General features: G+C 46.8%; 1 protein-coding gene across 1 annotated transcript; it reads right to left on the bottom strand.

Annotated features, from left to right (window-relative positions):
- Positions 1 to 8,229: 8,229 nt before the first annotated feature.
- On the bottom strand, positions 8,230 to 10,900 carry LOC147879352 (uncharacterized). Its single transcript, XM_087372222.1, has 4 exons — positions 10,518 to 10,900; positions 10,103 to 10,284; positions 9,355 to 9,805; positions 8,230 to 8,980 (listed from the first exon to the last, which is right to left on the bottom strand). Exons 1-4 carry the CDS (start codon positions 10,898 to 10,900, stop codon positions 8,230 to 8,232), a joined length of 1,767 nt encoding a protein of 588 aa, XP_087228348.1.
- Between the last annotated feature and the right edge of the window lie 1,152 nt (positions 10,901 to 12,052).

Below are 12,052 nucleotides of genomic sequence, written 5' to 3'. Positions count from 1 at the left end.
GTGCCAAGCACGTAACCATTGGAATTATAGAGATGGAACGATATAGCATAGCTCTGGATTCCACCAGCCTCCAGGGAAGGGAACCCCAAGGAATTAGAGATGGATTTGCGTATTATAGAGATCCCTCTCGTATCCGTTCTCATTCGCCCTCTTCAAAGCATTCTTTTGGAGCGGGCGAGGATGATTTCGGGAACCCGCCTTCAGATCGGTTTCTGCCTTCAGATCGGTTTCTGCTAACTTCAGATCGGTTTCTGCCTTCAGATCGGTTTCTGGTTCCCTGCTTTTCCCTGCGTATTGCGGTAGCGATACCCGAGCATGAGAGATTGGCTGGTTGGATCTTCGATCAGGAAGCATATCTCTCAGTCCTCGTCATGGCTTGGCTCGGGTTTAATTTAGCGCAAAAAGCCAAGCCAACAAGCTAAAGGGAAAGGATTCAGATCCACTGAATCCAGAGCACATATCTATCCTGCTGAGCCCTTGAGATCACAAGACTGACTTAACCAACGCTTCACCTCTACCTATCTGGCGAGCCATAGCCACTCATACAGAGCGGGAGCGTTTTCATGCTCGCACTCCCCCGGCAATAAAGTTGAATCATTTTTCATGCTCGGCACACTATAAAGAAAGTTGAGATGGAGAAATGGCACACTATTGCTTTGCTTTAAAAGGCTATGGCTAAAAAGCCAAGCACGGGTTCCCGAAGCTAGGCCCTGGCCCTTCCATCTGTTGGGTGCCGCTTCTCGCAAGCCTGTTCTCGGGGGTTATCATCTTCTTCGAACAGCCATGCTTCCATCTCCTATCCTCTTGTTAGGTGCTGCCATTGCTTGCTGGGTGTTTCCATTGCTTGCCAGGCGTTTTCATCGCTTGCTAGGTGCCTTGGCTGTGAGCTGCTTGCTAGGTAGGGAAGGCCCGGGAACTAGACCACCCAATTCTATTTACTAATTATCCGGATAGCAGGCCACCTTGGCGAGTAGCAGCGTGTAGGATGACTTAAGTAGTCCCGGGAACCCACCCGTGTAAAGTAAAGGGCTCCAGCGTGGAAGCGAGGCAGACGTGGGCTTTAAGTATTCTTAATTGGATACCTGCAAGCGGTTAGCGTGCGAGCCCTAAACCAGGTGGTATCGTGTTGATACTTTTATTGACTCTTAGTGGGCAAACCCTTAACAAAATAGGAGTTTGAAAAGCAAGGTGACCCTGTAGGCAATTGGGAACGCTAATTAGAGTAGTTTTTCCGCGAGGGCACTAAAGCAGAGCACCACCTGCTCCTTCTACTTCCTGTAAATAGCCCGATCGGGAGTACCGGTCTACTTTAAGAACTATAAGAGGTTCAAGTCCTCTTCGGTGCAACATAGTTTGACTGACTCAGAAGAAATCAACGATTGGACACGCAGATTACCTTTAAGTAGTCTTATTGCCATTAAACATCTCCTAGGCCTTCTTCAGGGACTTCTGAACTGAAGGGCCTTCTGAACTGAAGGTACTTCTTCTCTTTCTCTTTTAAGGCGACTTTCGCAAGCTAGCCTTATGTGCCTACATCTTCTATTTTAAGGCTACTCTCGTAAGCAAGCATAGAAGCGGAAGGAGCAAGCCAGCAAGTTTCAGCAGATGCCGGGTTCCCCCTTGCTAGCTCTTCCCTGTTGGAGGAGGATGGGTCGGCTTCGCGGGAGAGGGCTTGGGCGGAGGCCTTCCATCCTCGCCCTTTCCATCCGTCGGTGGCCCCCTGCCCTTTCTATCCGTCGGTGGCCTTCCATCCTTGCCTTCTCTTCCCGGAATCTTCTGGCATTCGAGCAACCCTTCAAATACTCTCTTTCTGGCTCTAAGTTTGAATCTTTCGAAGGCAGAAGCAGAGTCCCGTGGTCCAAATCAGAGGAAGGCGGAAACTTCGTCCCCAGAGAAGAATCAGAAGGCAGAGGCCCATCGTCCGAATCAGGAAGCAGAGGCTGAGGCCCTAAAGAAGAATCAGAAGAAGGCACCGCGTGGGCAGGCTTCTAAGGCCAGCTAAAGAGCCTCCGACCTCTCGGACGGGAAAGGAAGGGTTATAGAACCTGTCGGGCACGGGCACTAAAGAAGGAAGGATTATAGGAGTGGATTGCCTGGCATGGGCACTAAAGTTAGTTTCGAACTTTTAGCTCACTAATGCAGGTAGTAAATTTGGGTTATAGAACGAATCTACCTGTTCTCTTTTCGTGGTCCAATACCGGTTTTTGGACTAGGCCTTTCCCGTCACCGTTACCAGGGGTTCTCAAGTTCCCCTGTCGTCAATTAGGGCTATATAAAATTACCTGCAGTCAGTCAATTCGGGTTATAGAAATATCCCTGTTTAGTTTAGTTTAAGGGTTAGTTTTAGCTCGAGCTAAAAGAAAATCCATTGAATTTAGTGCCCTTTGTTTGAAAGTGCCCTAAAGTCAAGTGCCCTAAAATCAAGTGCCCTAGGGGAGTGTTCTATAACCCAAATCTCCCCACCTAGCGGGAACAGGGAGAGAGTTCAATGGAAGAATCCCGGGAACATGAGTGCGAGGCGCAGGAAAGGGTAGAATCCAAACTTTAATGGGACAATCGAGTTCTATAACCCAAATTGTAGGCGGGTTTGCGAGTGCCTTATCTCAATGAAGTGGTAGTAAAGGCCTATTTTACTAAGGTAAGGATAGGATCACACTAACCAAATGTTACACACGAAGGTTCGAACCTGCTAAGTGGCAGATTGGGCTGAACTCTGACAGTGCGTCGGAGAAAGCGGAAACAAGAAGTATTCCTCTCGCTCCACTGAACTCATCATATCATAGATCCTATACTTAAGCCCGAATCGAAATTCGGTTTTCGGCGAAGGCCTAGCTGTCGTCTTCGGAACTGCAATAGACTTAACGGCAATATCTTCGATCGGCTGGTTTTCAACCAGACTCACCAGGCGTTTAGAGAGCTGAGATAACCATATCTTGAGCCATGGCCCAAGTACGTACTTCTCAGCGAACTCGGGATGTAAAGGGGGTGACAGGTCAGGAATCTCAAATTCCTTCTCCATCTCCCGATACAACCGATCTCTAATCAAACCCTCTAACCAAAAGTAGTGATAGTGGTTGACTGGTTTCAAAAGAAACTGGGATAACCACCACAGCCAAGGTAGAGGATAAGGGCCATAGAGACTGGTTAGTACGAGCCAGTGCCTCAGCCAACGCTTAGACAACTGAACCTGGGCCGACGAACACCAGATGTTATTGCCCAACCCAAGGTCGACCTTACACGGTACCCTGCTCCGTATAAGTTTCAGAGAACCGAGGTTCTCTATACTCCCTCACCCGTTCCGCTAGGGACTTCAACATCACGATAGACGCACGCGACGCTGAAACCTCCTTCACAGACAAGGTGTCAAAACCGAAGAATCTCTTGACGCAGGACGAGTTCATAGACTCAAGAGACTTCCCATCATTGATTTTCAACACCAAGCTGTTGACAGAGATCTCGGTACATCATCACGTAGCGAGGACAGCCGATGACTAAGTCATCACCGTACATCGCGTAATTCGAAAACCAGAAAGGCCTATTTGAAAGTGGGAGTAAAGGCCTAAAGCCTCATCTATATACTAAATTTCTTCCCAGGCAGAAGTGACACTTTTGATTAAAGCGGAGGATCAAATACGGTGGAAGGGAAAAGAGGTTCACAGGGGGAGAAACCCCCACCGTTGAGCTAAAACTTCCCAACCTTAGTGCCCTGATTTCTATAACCCCAATCTTCCCACCCAGCGGGTTTCTTTCCATTTCTAGGCCTGCTTTCTCTCTCTCCGCTAGAGAAACGTGCCCGCTCTCAACTTTAGTGCCTTAGTGCCCGTGCCCGGCAATCAGAGTTCTATAACCCTTCTTTGCTTTCCTTTCCGTTGGCCGGCTTTGAAGGATAACCGGCCTTCTAACGCAATAACCTCTGCTGTAGTCAAACTATGTTGCACCTTTGAGTCCTCGAACCTCTTACAGTATACCTGCACTACCTTTTTCAGTAAAATTCAATCTGCTTTTAGTACCCGTTACCTGTTCTCAATTCAATCTGCTTTTAGTGCCCGGCAATTTCTACAACCCTTCAAGAACTGACTACCTAGCGAAAACCCTTCAAGAACCGACCACCCAGCGAAAACCCTTCAAGAACTGACCACCCAGCGCCCTGAAAGAACTGGCTTAAAAGGCCCTAACTAAAAGGAAAAAGCTCTTTCGCCCAAACCGGTCGGGAAGAGCTCTGAGCCGTTACCAGTATAGCCCTTCCCTTTGCCCAAACCAGTCGGGAAGAGCTGAGCCTAAGCCGGTTACGCGGGAAAAAGAACTGACTTAAAAGGCCCAAGCTCTTCAAAAGCCTAGGAAAAGCCCTTCCCTCTTAGGACCAGTCGGGAATCGCTCTTCCTGAGCAAAGTCGTTGCCAATGTAGCTCTTCCCGGGCTTCGCCTGGACCAGTCAGCAAGCAAACTGGTTTCTACAAATTTTACTAGTCCTATGACAGTCCTAAAGTTAGTAGTAACCTCTGAATGTTGCTCCGAAGAGGAGTTGAACCTCTTACCGCTCTTAGAGTAGGCCGGTACTCCCTCAAGGGCTATTGGCTGGAAGTGAAAGGGGCAGGTGGAGCTCGGCTCCATATTAAGAATAAGAAGTGGTTAAAGATTTCTAGTACCTTAAATGAAATGCCATAGGGAACTTTTAGTAAACCCAAGAAGGAAGGAAAGTATTTAGTAAAAAAAAGGTTACACCTATGCACCCGGTGTGGGCTTGGAGCATTAATACTAAATTCAACATTGCTCAAGTCAATCCCACCATTAGAGGCTGAGCTTTCAGCCTCTATTTCATTTCCACCTTGATCATTGGAGGTACCGACGGGAGGAGGAACACTGTGGTCAAAGAGAATATTGTCGTGAAACCTAATAGGTTGGACCCTTGATCTGTCCGGTGACAGGCATTCAGTATTACTACTCTCTGGGGAAGGAGGGTTTATCGGCAACTCAGTATTTCCACCGTTCTTTGGGGACTCCATCGGCAACTCAGTATTTCCACTGTTTTCCGGTGGCTTAGGAGCATTTCCACTGTTCTCTGGTGGCTTAGGAGCATTTCCACTGTTCTCTGGTGGCTTAGGAAATTGACACCACTTGAACCTGAACTCGTGAAGAGCCTATTTTTCATCAAATCGATTAAAGAACTAACAATATCGCCCCCAACAGGGCAACCGTATTTCTCCGCCGAAAACAAACAGGTATTGGGCCCTACCCTTTATTTTCTTTTATAAAGTTTCGAACTTTTAGCTTACTGATGGGGGGTTTATCCTCCTGTTCCCCTTCCTCTACGGTTTGGTTCCCTTTCCCTTTTGGTTTGGGAAACCCTCTTTTTTTTTTCTTCGAAAAGCAATCCCTCTGGATAGAATTACGGGAAAAGCCTAGTCCAAAAACCGGGATTGGGCCCTGTAAACCCTTTACGAAATGTTTATTGCCAGGTAACAATCCCAGGGAAGGGAAAAGCTGCTTTCTGAGGGGCGAGGACAGGAAAATTGGGTTGTAGAACTCGATTGCCGGGCACTTTTAGGGACTTGATTGCCGGGCACTAAATTGATTGATTTTAGCGAAAGAAAAGAAAGCAGTCCTAGGAATGGAAAGAAGGGTTATAGAACATTCCCAGCCTTTTAGGGCACTAAAAAGGTAGGCCCAAACCAGTCGGGAAGAGCTCTTTCTGAGCTTCTAGTTGCCAATGTAGCTCTTCCCGGGCATGCGGTTTCTTCAGAGGCCTGCGAGCTGAGATCAACTTTGCAAACTTCAGTGCCCTTATTAAAAGGCTGGGAACGTCCTATAACCCAAATCTGACTCTGGAAGAGAAGCCGAAACCCTTCAGTGCCCTAAAACCGGCTTTGCTTTGCCTTGCTTTGCTTTGGGTTTAGTGCCCTAAACGGCAAAGGCAATCGAATTCTACAACCCAATTTGACTTTCCGCTAAAGAGTAGTTCTATAAAAGAAAAGAAAATAAAGGGCCCAATACCTGTTAAATAAGGGTTTTACAGGGCCCAATAACTTAACTGTGAAAGGCTTTTTCCCTTGTCAAGTAAGTGGGCTAGGGGAAAATACGGTTGCCCGCGGATTTCTAGAAACCAAATTGATTCGACTAGACCTGCCTTCCCGCGCCGAAGGCAGAGAATGTTCCATAACCCGTATGTACTACCCGGCAATCAAATTTCTTCTTTCCTAGGCCTTACGTGGCGCAGTAACCTCAGCGTATAAATGATACGCACCTTTGAGTCCTCGAACCTCTGGAACTAGAGTAGGCCTGTACTGCCCTTTGGAAAGGGCTATTGGCTGGTGGCTCCTTTTCTTTCTATTTCCAGCAAATAAAAGTTCTCAACTTTAGTGCCCAGGCAGGGAACGGGGAGAACAGTTCTATTCGTAAGCCCGGGCAATAAGCAGAATGTAGAGGGCAGCACACCTAAGTTGAATAAGCAGAGTGTAGAGGGCAGCACACCTAGTTGCAGGGGCAGTAGGCCTAGTTACGGGGGCAATACGCCTAGTACAGAGTTACGGGGGCAATACGCCTAGTACAGAGGACAGTAGACAGAGTTACGGGGGCAACGAACCTAGTTACGGGGGCTAAGGAGAAGTCATTCGAGGTGGGTTGGCATTTCAGCTCAATCTTTTTGCTTGCTTGCCCGGGAATGTTCTATAACCCAATTTACTAGGCCGATAGCTCTGGTTTAGCGAGCCCACAAAAACATCAGTTTGTTGCGCCTTTGAGGGCTCGAACCTCTGGGGCTATAGTAGGCCTGTACTGCCTTTTGGGAAGGGCTATTGGCTGGTGGCTCCTTTTCTTCTTACTCCCAGCAGGAGCCAATCCTTTGCCCTTTGGAGCTATAGTAGACCTGTACTACCCAGAACATCAGTTTGTTGCTAGAAGAGGAATCGAACCCCTTCTCAGTCCCTGTCTCCCCTTCTCAGTCCCTTACCGCGAGCAAGCGTTATGTGCGGGGAACCTATATTGAGCACCGAAGAGGGCTCGAACCCCAACCAGTATACCTGCTGGAAGTGGAAGGAGCAGGTGGAGCTCGGCACCATATTGAGCAGTAGTGGCTTTTTCTAGACCGTAAGCCGAATAAGGTAATACAGGAAGAAGTTCCTAGATTCATGAATATGTGAATGAACGTATAAGTTGTCATACTTGCATAGCCATTATCGGGGTCTGCAGCGAGTATCCCAATCATGATATAGCCGATTTGGCTTGTGGAGGAATATGCCAGCATACGTTTCATACTTGTTTGAGTAACGGCGATTAAATTTCCCAATATCATGCTAGAAATGGCTAGTATTCCCGAAGCTATATGCCATTCATCAGACGGATATGAAAAAGTAATACCGAAAAGTCGAGTGGACGAGGCTGGAGCTGCTACTTTCGACGCAACGGAAAAGAAAGCAACGACTGGTGTGGGAGAGTCAGAGTCGGAAAGGATGTCATTGGCCTCACCGCTCATCCAAAACCATGCATGAAATTTTTCTTTCACATGGCTCCTAGTCCATAGGATATTCTTGATTGGCGTATACCCTAGAACTTTCCTCGTGTGTGTTCCGGAACCTACCCCCCAGTGTTGGGGTCTAAATACTAATTCTCAACTTCTCGGGGAATCCTTCATCTTCAAACCGAGTCTCCGTCAATCTTTTAATCTCCCCATTTTTTTCTATTCTCTCATTCTGAATAGAGGGAAATTTCGTATAGAGTGAGGCAGAGTATATCAGAAACGGGAGAACAGGAATAGGATTTTCTTCGTCCCCGACAGGCACGGCTTCATTATCTTGGGGCGATTCCTTCGCTGACAAATGCTTGTATCGTATGTTGCACCTATAATTCCTGAAGGATTGGAACTAATGGAATCTACATCTCGGAGGGGGGGCTAATAAACCCTTGCTGTTACCCTTCCCTTACATCAGTCATTTTTATTCGTGACACCTGCCCATAATGGTTAAACTTTTGGAGGAATGAGCAGGAAGCAACAGAAGCATAAAACCAATAAATTAGAAACTCTGTTGAATTGCATCTTTCTCCGCACTCTGTTTTATCTTGCTTATACGAAACGATTTATTGTTGGAAATTCGTGAAACTTGTGATAAGAGTCAGTTAATGATAAAGATGTTCGGGGAGTTCTTACCCCCCCACGTGACTGTGGGATATCCATCGTATAATAATTGCTTAATATTCGTAAGGGGATTCGGGAAAAGTCGATCCTCTTTCGGGCGAGTCACACTCCTTCATATACATCAGGAGTCCACTGATGAAACGGAACCAGGGAAGGTTTGAAACCCATTCCTACCACAATACACGTGATGGAAATGTATATTCCAATAGAATTATACATCTGGGTAGACACAAGTCCGTCAACTATCTCATCGAGTTGAAATTTTCCACCAGATAATCCGTATGGTGGGGAAAACCCATAAGCTAGAATGGCTGAATTGGCCCCGCCCATTAAAAGGAACTTCATGGTCGCCTCATTAGATCTTATATCCCTTTTCGTGTATCCGGATAATAGATAAGAAGATAAGCTCAGACACTCCAAAGCTACAAAAATAGTTATTGAATCATCTGCACGGCATGAAAACATTCCCCCTAGACCCGCGGTTGATATAAATAACGAAAACTCTGTCAAGGCTATTTTTGCGCATCGTACGTAATCAACTGATAATGGAACAGATAGTAATGGACAGATCAGGAGGAGTAGTCTGAATATATTGCTGAAAGTGTTGATCTGGATACTTCCATAAAAAATTGAAACAGTTTTGGTTTGCCATTGACACAACGAGAGTACTATGCTAATGACTAAGGATGTTAGGGAAATTCGATGAAGCAGAGGTGTATCTCTCCCCTTAGATACTAAATCGGCAATAGCTATTGTTACTAAGCCGGAAATTCTACTAAACTCTGGAAGAATCGAGAAATTATCGCGGAGGAAGAGGGGATCAATACTTTTCGTAGTTCGAAGCAGGTTGATACTTAGAAATGGAGTAACTATTACGGTACTTTATATTGAAACTTCGCTAAAAAAGTCAATAATTTGTTCAAAATTTCCCGTGTCTTGACTGAAAAAACAAACTTTTACATTTAGAGATTCATATTTGACCGATGGATGAGTAGTCCCTCTATAATAAAGTAGAGGGAGAGGGAGACATATATCTAGAGATACCTCGACATTTATAAAACATATCTCGTTAGATATTTCTATTTCTCCCATGTCTCTACTCACTTAGTCTCCACCTATCTAGATGTCCCTGCCATGTCTCGATATGAGTCATGCAAGGATACTACATTGAGGGTTTCAACCCACAAATAGAATAGAAAATTGTGGATTGAAAGGAAAAACTGAGACTACCGTAGATGGGCGAAAGCCTTATTAGCTTCAGCCATCTTATGAGTCTCCTCCTTCTTACGCACAGCACTGCCGTGATTTCTAGCGGCATCCATTGATTCGTCACTCAGTCTTGAAGCCATACTTCGACCTGAACGTTTTCGGCACGCAACCAATAACCATCGGATAGCCGAAGCTTTTCCTTCTGAAGGTAATATTTCAACGGGAACTCGATACGTCGATCCACCTACACGTTTAGATTCTGTTACTATATCGGGGGTTACTCTACGTATAGCTTGTCGCAAAACAGACGGTGGATTCCTATTCGTCTTTTCCTTAATCCGCTTCATAGCCAGGTAAAAAATAGGATAAGCTAGAGATTTATTACCATCCCTGAGAATGCGATCAACCAACATATTCACCAATCTATTATGATAAATTGGATCCGATTCTATATTTCCCTTTCTGTTCGCTACATTGCTCCAATCGAGTATGAGTTTGCAGATGCGTCAGATTTCAATCCTATCTCAACAGTATCCTACAGAATTATTTTGGCTTTTTTACTCCATATTGTGGGGGGGGGGTGGGGGGGTTCCTTAAGCCCCCCCTCTTGAGGTTTCAAAAATCAATCTCTTGGTTCTATCTATTTGGGGTAAAAAAATAGTCTCACTAGGTTCTCATAGGGAGGCTTGGGCCTACCTATCCAGATAATGGCCCCTCTAACAAATAACTACTCAGCTGTCTTCCATGTCGGAGGAGGATAATTCGCCTGCCTCCTCCCGTTCCAGGGCCTCTTCCCGTTCAAGGTCGGAGTAGGAGAATTCGCCCGCCCCCTCCCGTTCCGGGGCCTCTTCCACTTCCATGTCGGAGAATTCGACCGCCTCTTCCCCTTCCGAGTCGTCAATCGGGCGATCGATTGGGAAATCCCCTTCGATTAATGCCAGGAAAAGGCTTTGACAGGGCCTCCACATTAAAAATGCATAATACTGAAGGGTTCGGGCGTGTGCCTGTTTCTCCTCAAACGAAAGTTTGTCGAAGCTCTCCTCATCTAGTGGAATTTTTGGTGATGGGCTAGCTTCCCGGGATTTCGGCTCAACAATCGTTTCTTCTGGTTCTTCCGGCTCCACCTCCTCCCTGAAGAAGGCTTTGGCTGTATCCCCAAGGATACGGAGGTCCGCCCTTACTAGTCTTCCCAGTCGGAAGACCCCTGCCCTTGTCCTCGGCGGAGCTCCGTGTGGATAAAATCAAGCTGGGCGACGGGATTCATTGTTTGACCGAACTCATAAACGTTGGCTCCCGTCGGAACCCCCCGCTTGCATTGGTCTGAAAGATCGGCATAATCTACCAAATCCTGTCGCAGGTAGGCCAATGGGTTTTCTGAATGAAGATTCTCCAAAACCTCTATGGCAGGGAAGGTCATTTTGGGGAGAATCTTTCCTTTCCCTGTGAGTTCCCTATAAAATAGGGACTCGGGTAGGCTTGACTCTGACCCGGTACTACCCGTGCTGGCGCCAGAGAGGCCGGGCCTGTCGTATTCATGGTCATAATCCTGCTCGTGATAGTTCATTTCCCTATATAGTTTTTTTACATTTTAGGAAATTCAGTATCATTCTACGATGATCAAATTTCCAACAGGGGTCCGGGCTGTCGAACCACGTCTCCCGGAAATTCTCAGTACATATGGCGGAAAACGCTTTTCACATATCGAGGTCGGAATGGGATCGGGTGTTTCACGTCTTACTAGAGTGCCCGGACTGTGGTAGAAAATCTTTCAATTCCGTAGTTTCGATCATTATTATACGATAACTTTTGAGCATTTCGGGAAGCGGGTAGGAGGACGCGCTATTCGTTTGCATCCATTGGTTTGTGGTGGGTTTGATGCAGATTTTGACGGAGATCAGATGGCCGTCCATGTACCTTCATCTTTAGAAGCTCAGACTGAAGCTCGTTTTGTTTTCGCATGCAAATCTATGGAAGGAATCGCACTCCGTTGGACGATACATCCTTCGGCACTACTCCAATCAACACTGGCAGCTCGCCTCGCGAATAGTCGAGATTCAGCCAGCTAAACCTTTGCTTCGCCTGGGTTCGGTTTTGGAGCAAGCCTTGAAGATTGCTTGATTTCAAGTCCATGGCTGGTATTAGGGTGGTTGGTTGGCCCACCTTTGAGACAAGACGTGACATGTCCTTTCCCCCAACGGTCACGCACTAATGCCGGGAGTAAATCACATTACGCCCCATGTTTATCTTGTTCGTGAAGGGCTCTCTTGCCGGCATGTTTGGCGGGAATGTGGTCTAAAGTTTAGTTTTTTTTCTTCGCCGAAAAGCTCTCGATACACTGGTGCGTGCATATGGCCGGAAAACCTTTGGTTCAAGATGAATTCGGCCAGGGTGAGAACCGGCGTGTTGGCATTAACGATCATGCTCTCATCTTTCGAATCAGTCGTTACGGGGTCAATGAGCTAGCTCATAGCTACGAGAGAGGTTCCCGCCGGAACGAGGTTCTGGGGTACGAAATAAAGCGACGAGGATCAACGAGTGGGAACGAGAGCATTTTGGTGGTGGTCCTCTGGACCCCTTCGGAAGTTCCAAAGGATACTCTTAGGTGGGGTTCCTGCCGGGCCTTTTGGTGGTGGTCCTCCGGACTGTTTAAGTGTTGGTCCCGGGGGGTACTTGGGTCTCCCATCCAACGCATTTTTGCTTGCGCTAGCGGTTCCTA

Source organism: Dipteris shenzhenensis, unplaced genomic scaffold, assembly GCF_047967505.1.
Source record: "Dipteris shenzhenensis isolate YYH24624 ecotype China unplaced genomic scaffold, Dip_SZ_1.0 scaf0040, whole genome shotgun sequence".
Taxonomy (NCBI): Eukaryota; Viridiplantae; Streptophyta; class Polypodiopsida; order Gleicheniales; family Dipteridaceae; genus Dipteris; species Dipteris shenzhenensis.
This window is presented reverse-complemented; position numbering and strand designations above follow the sequence as displayed.

Bases quoted from the DNA above. Each gene is read 5' to 3' on its own strand.
- LOC147879352 (XM_087372222.1), bottom strand. From the start codon at position 10,900: ATGAACTATCACGAGCAGGATTATGACCATGAATACGACAGGCCCGGC. The intron at 10,285-10,517 runs GTAAGGGCGGAC...GCCCTGTCAAAG, and splicing joins TCTTCCGACTGGGAAGACTA to CCTTTTCCTGGCATTAATCG. The intron at 8,981-9,354 runs GTCTCAGTTTTT...TCCATTTCTAAG, and splicing joins GCTTTCGCCCATCTACGGTA to TATCAACCTGCTTCGAACTA.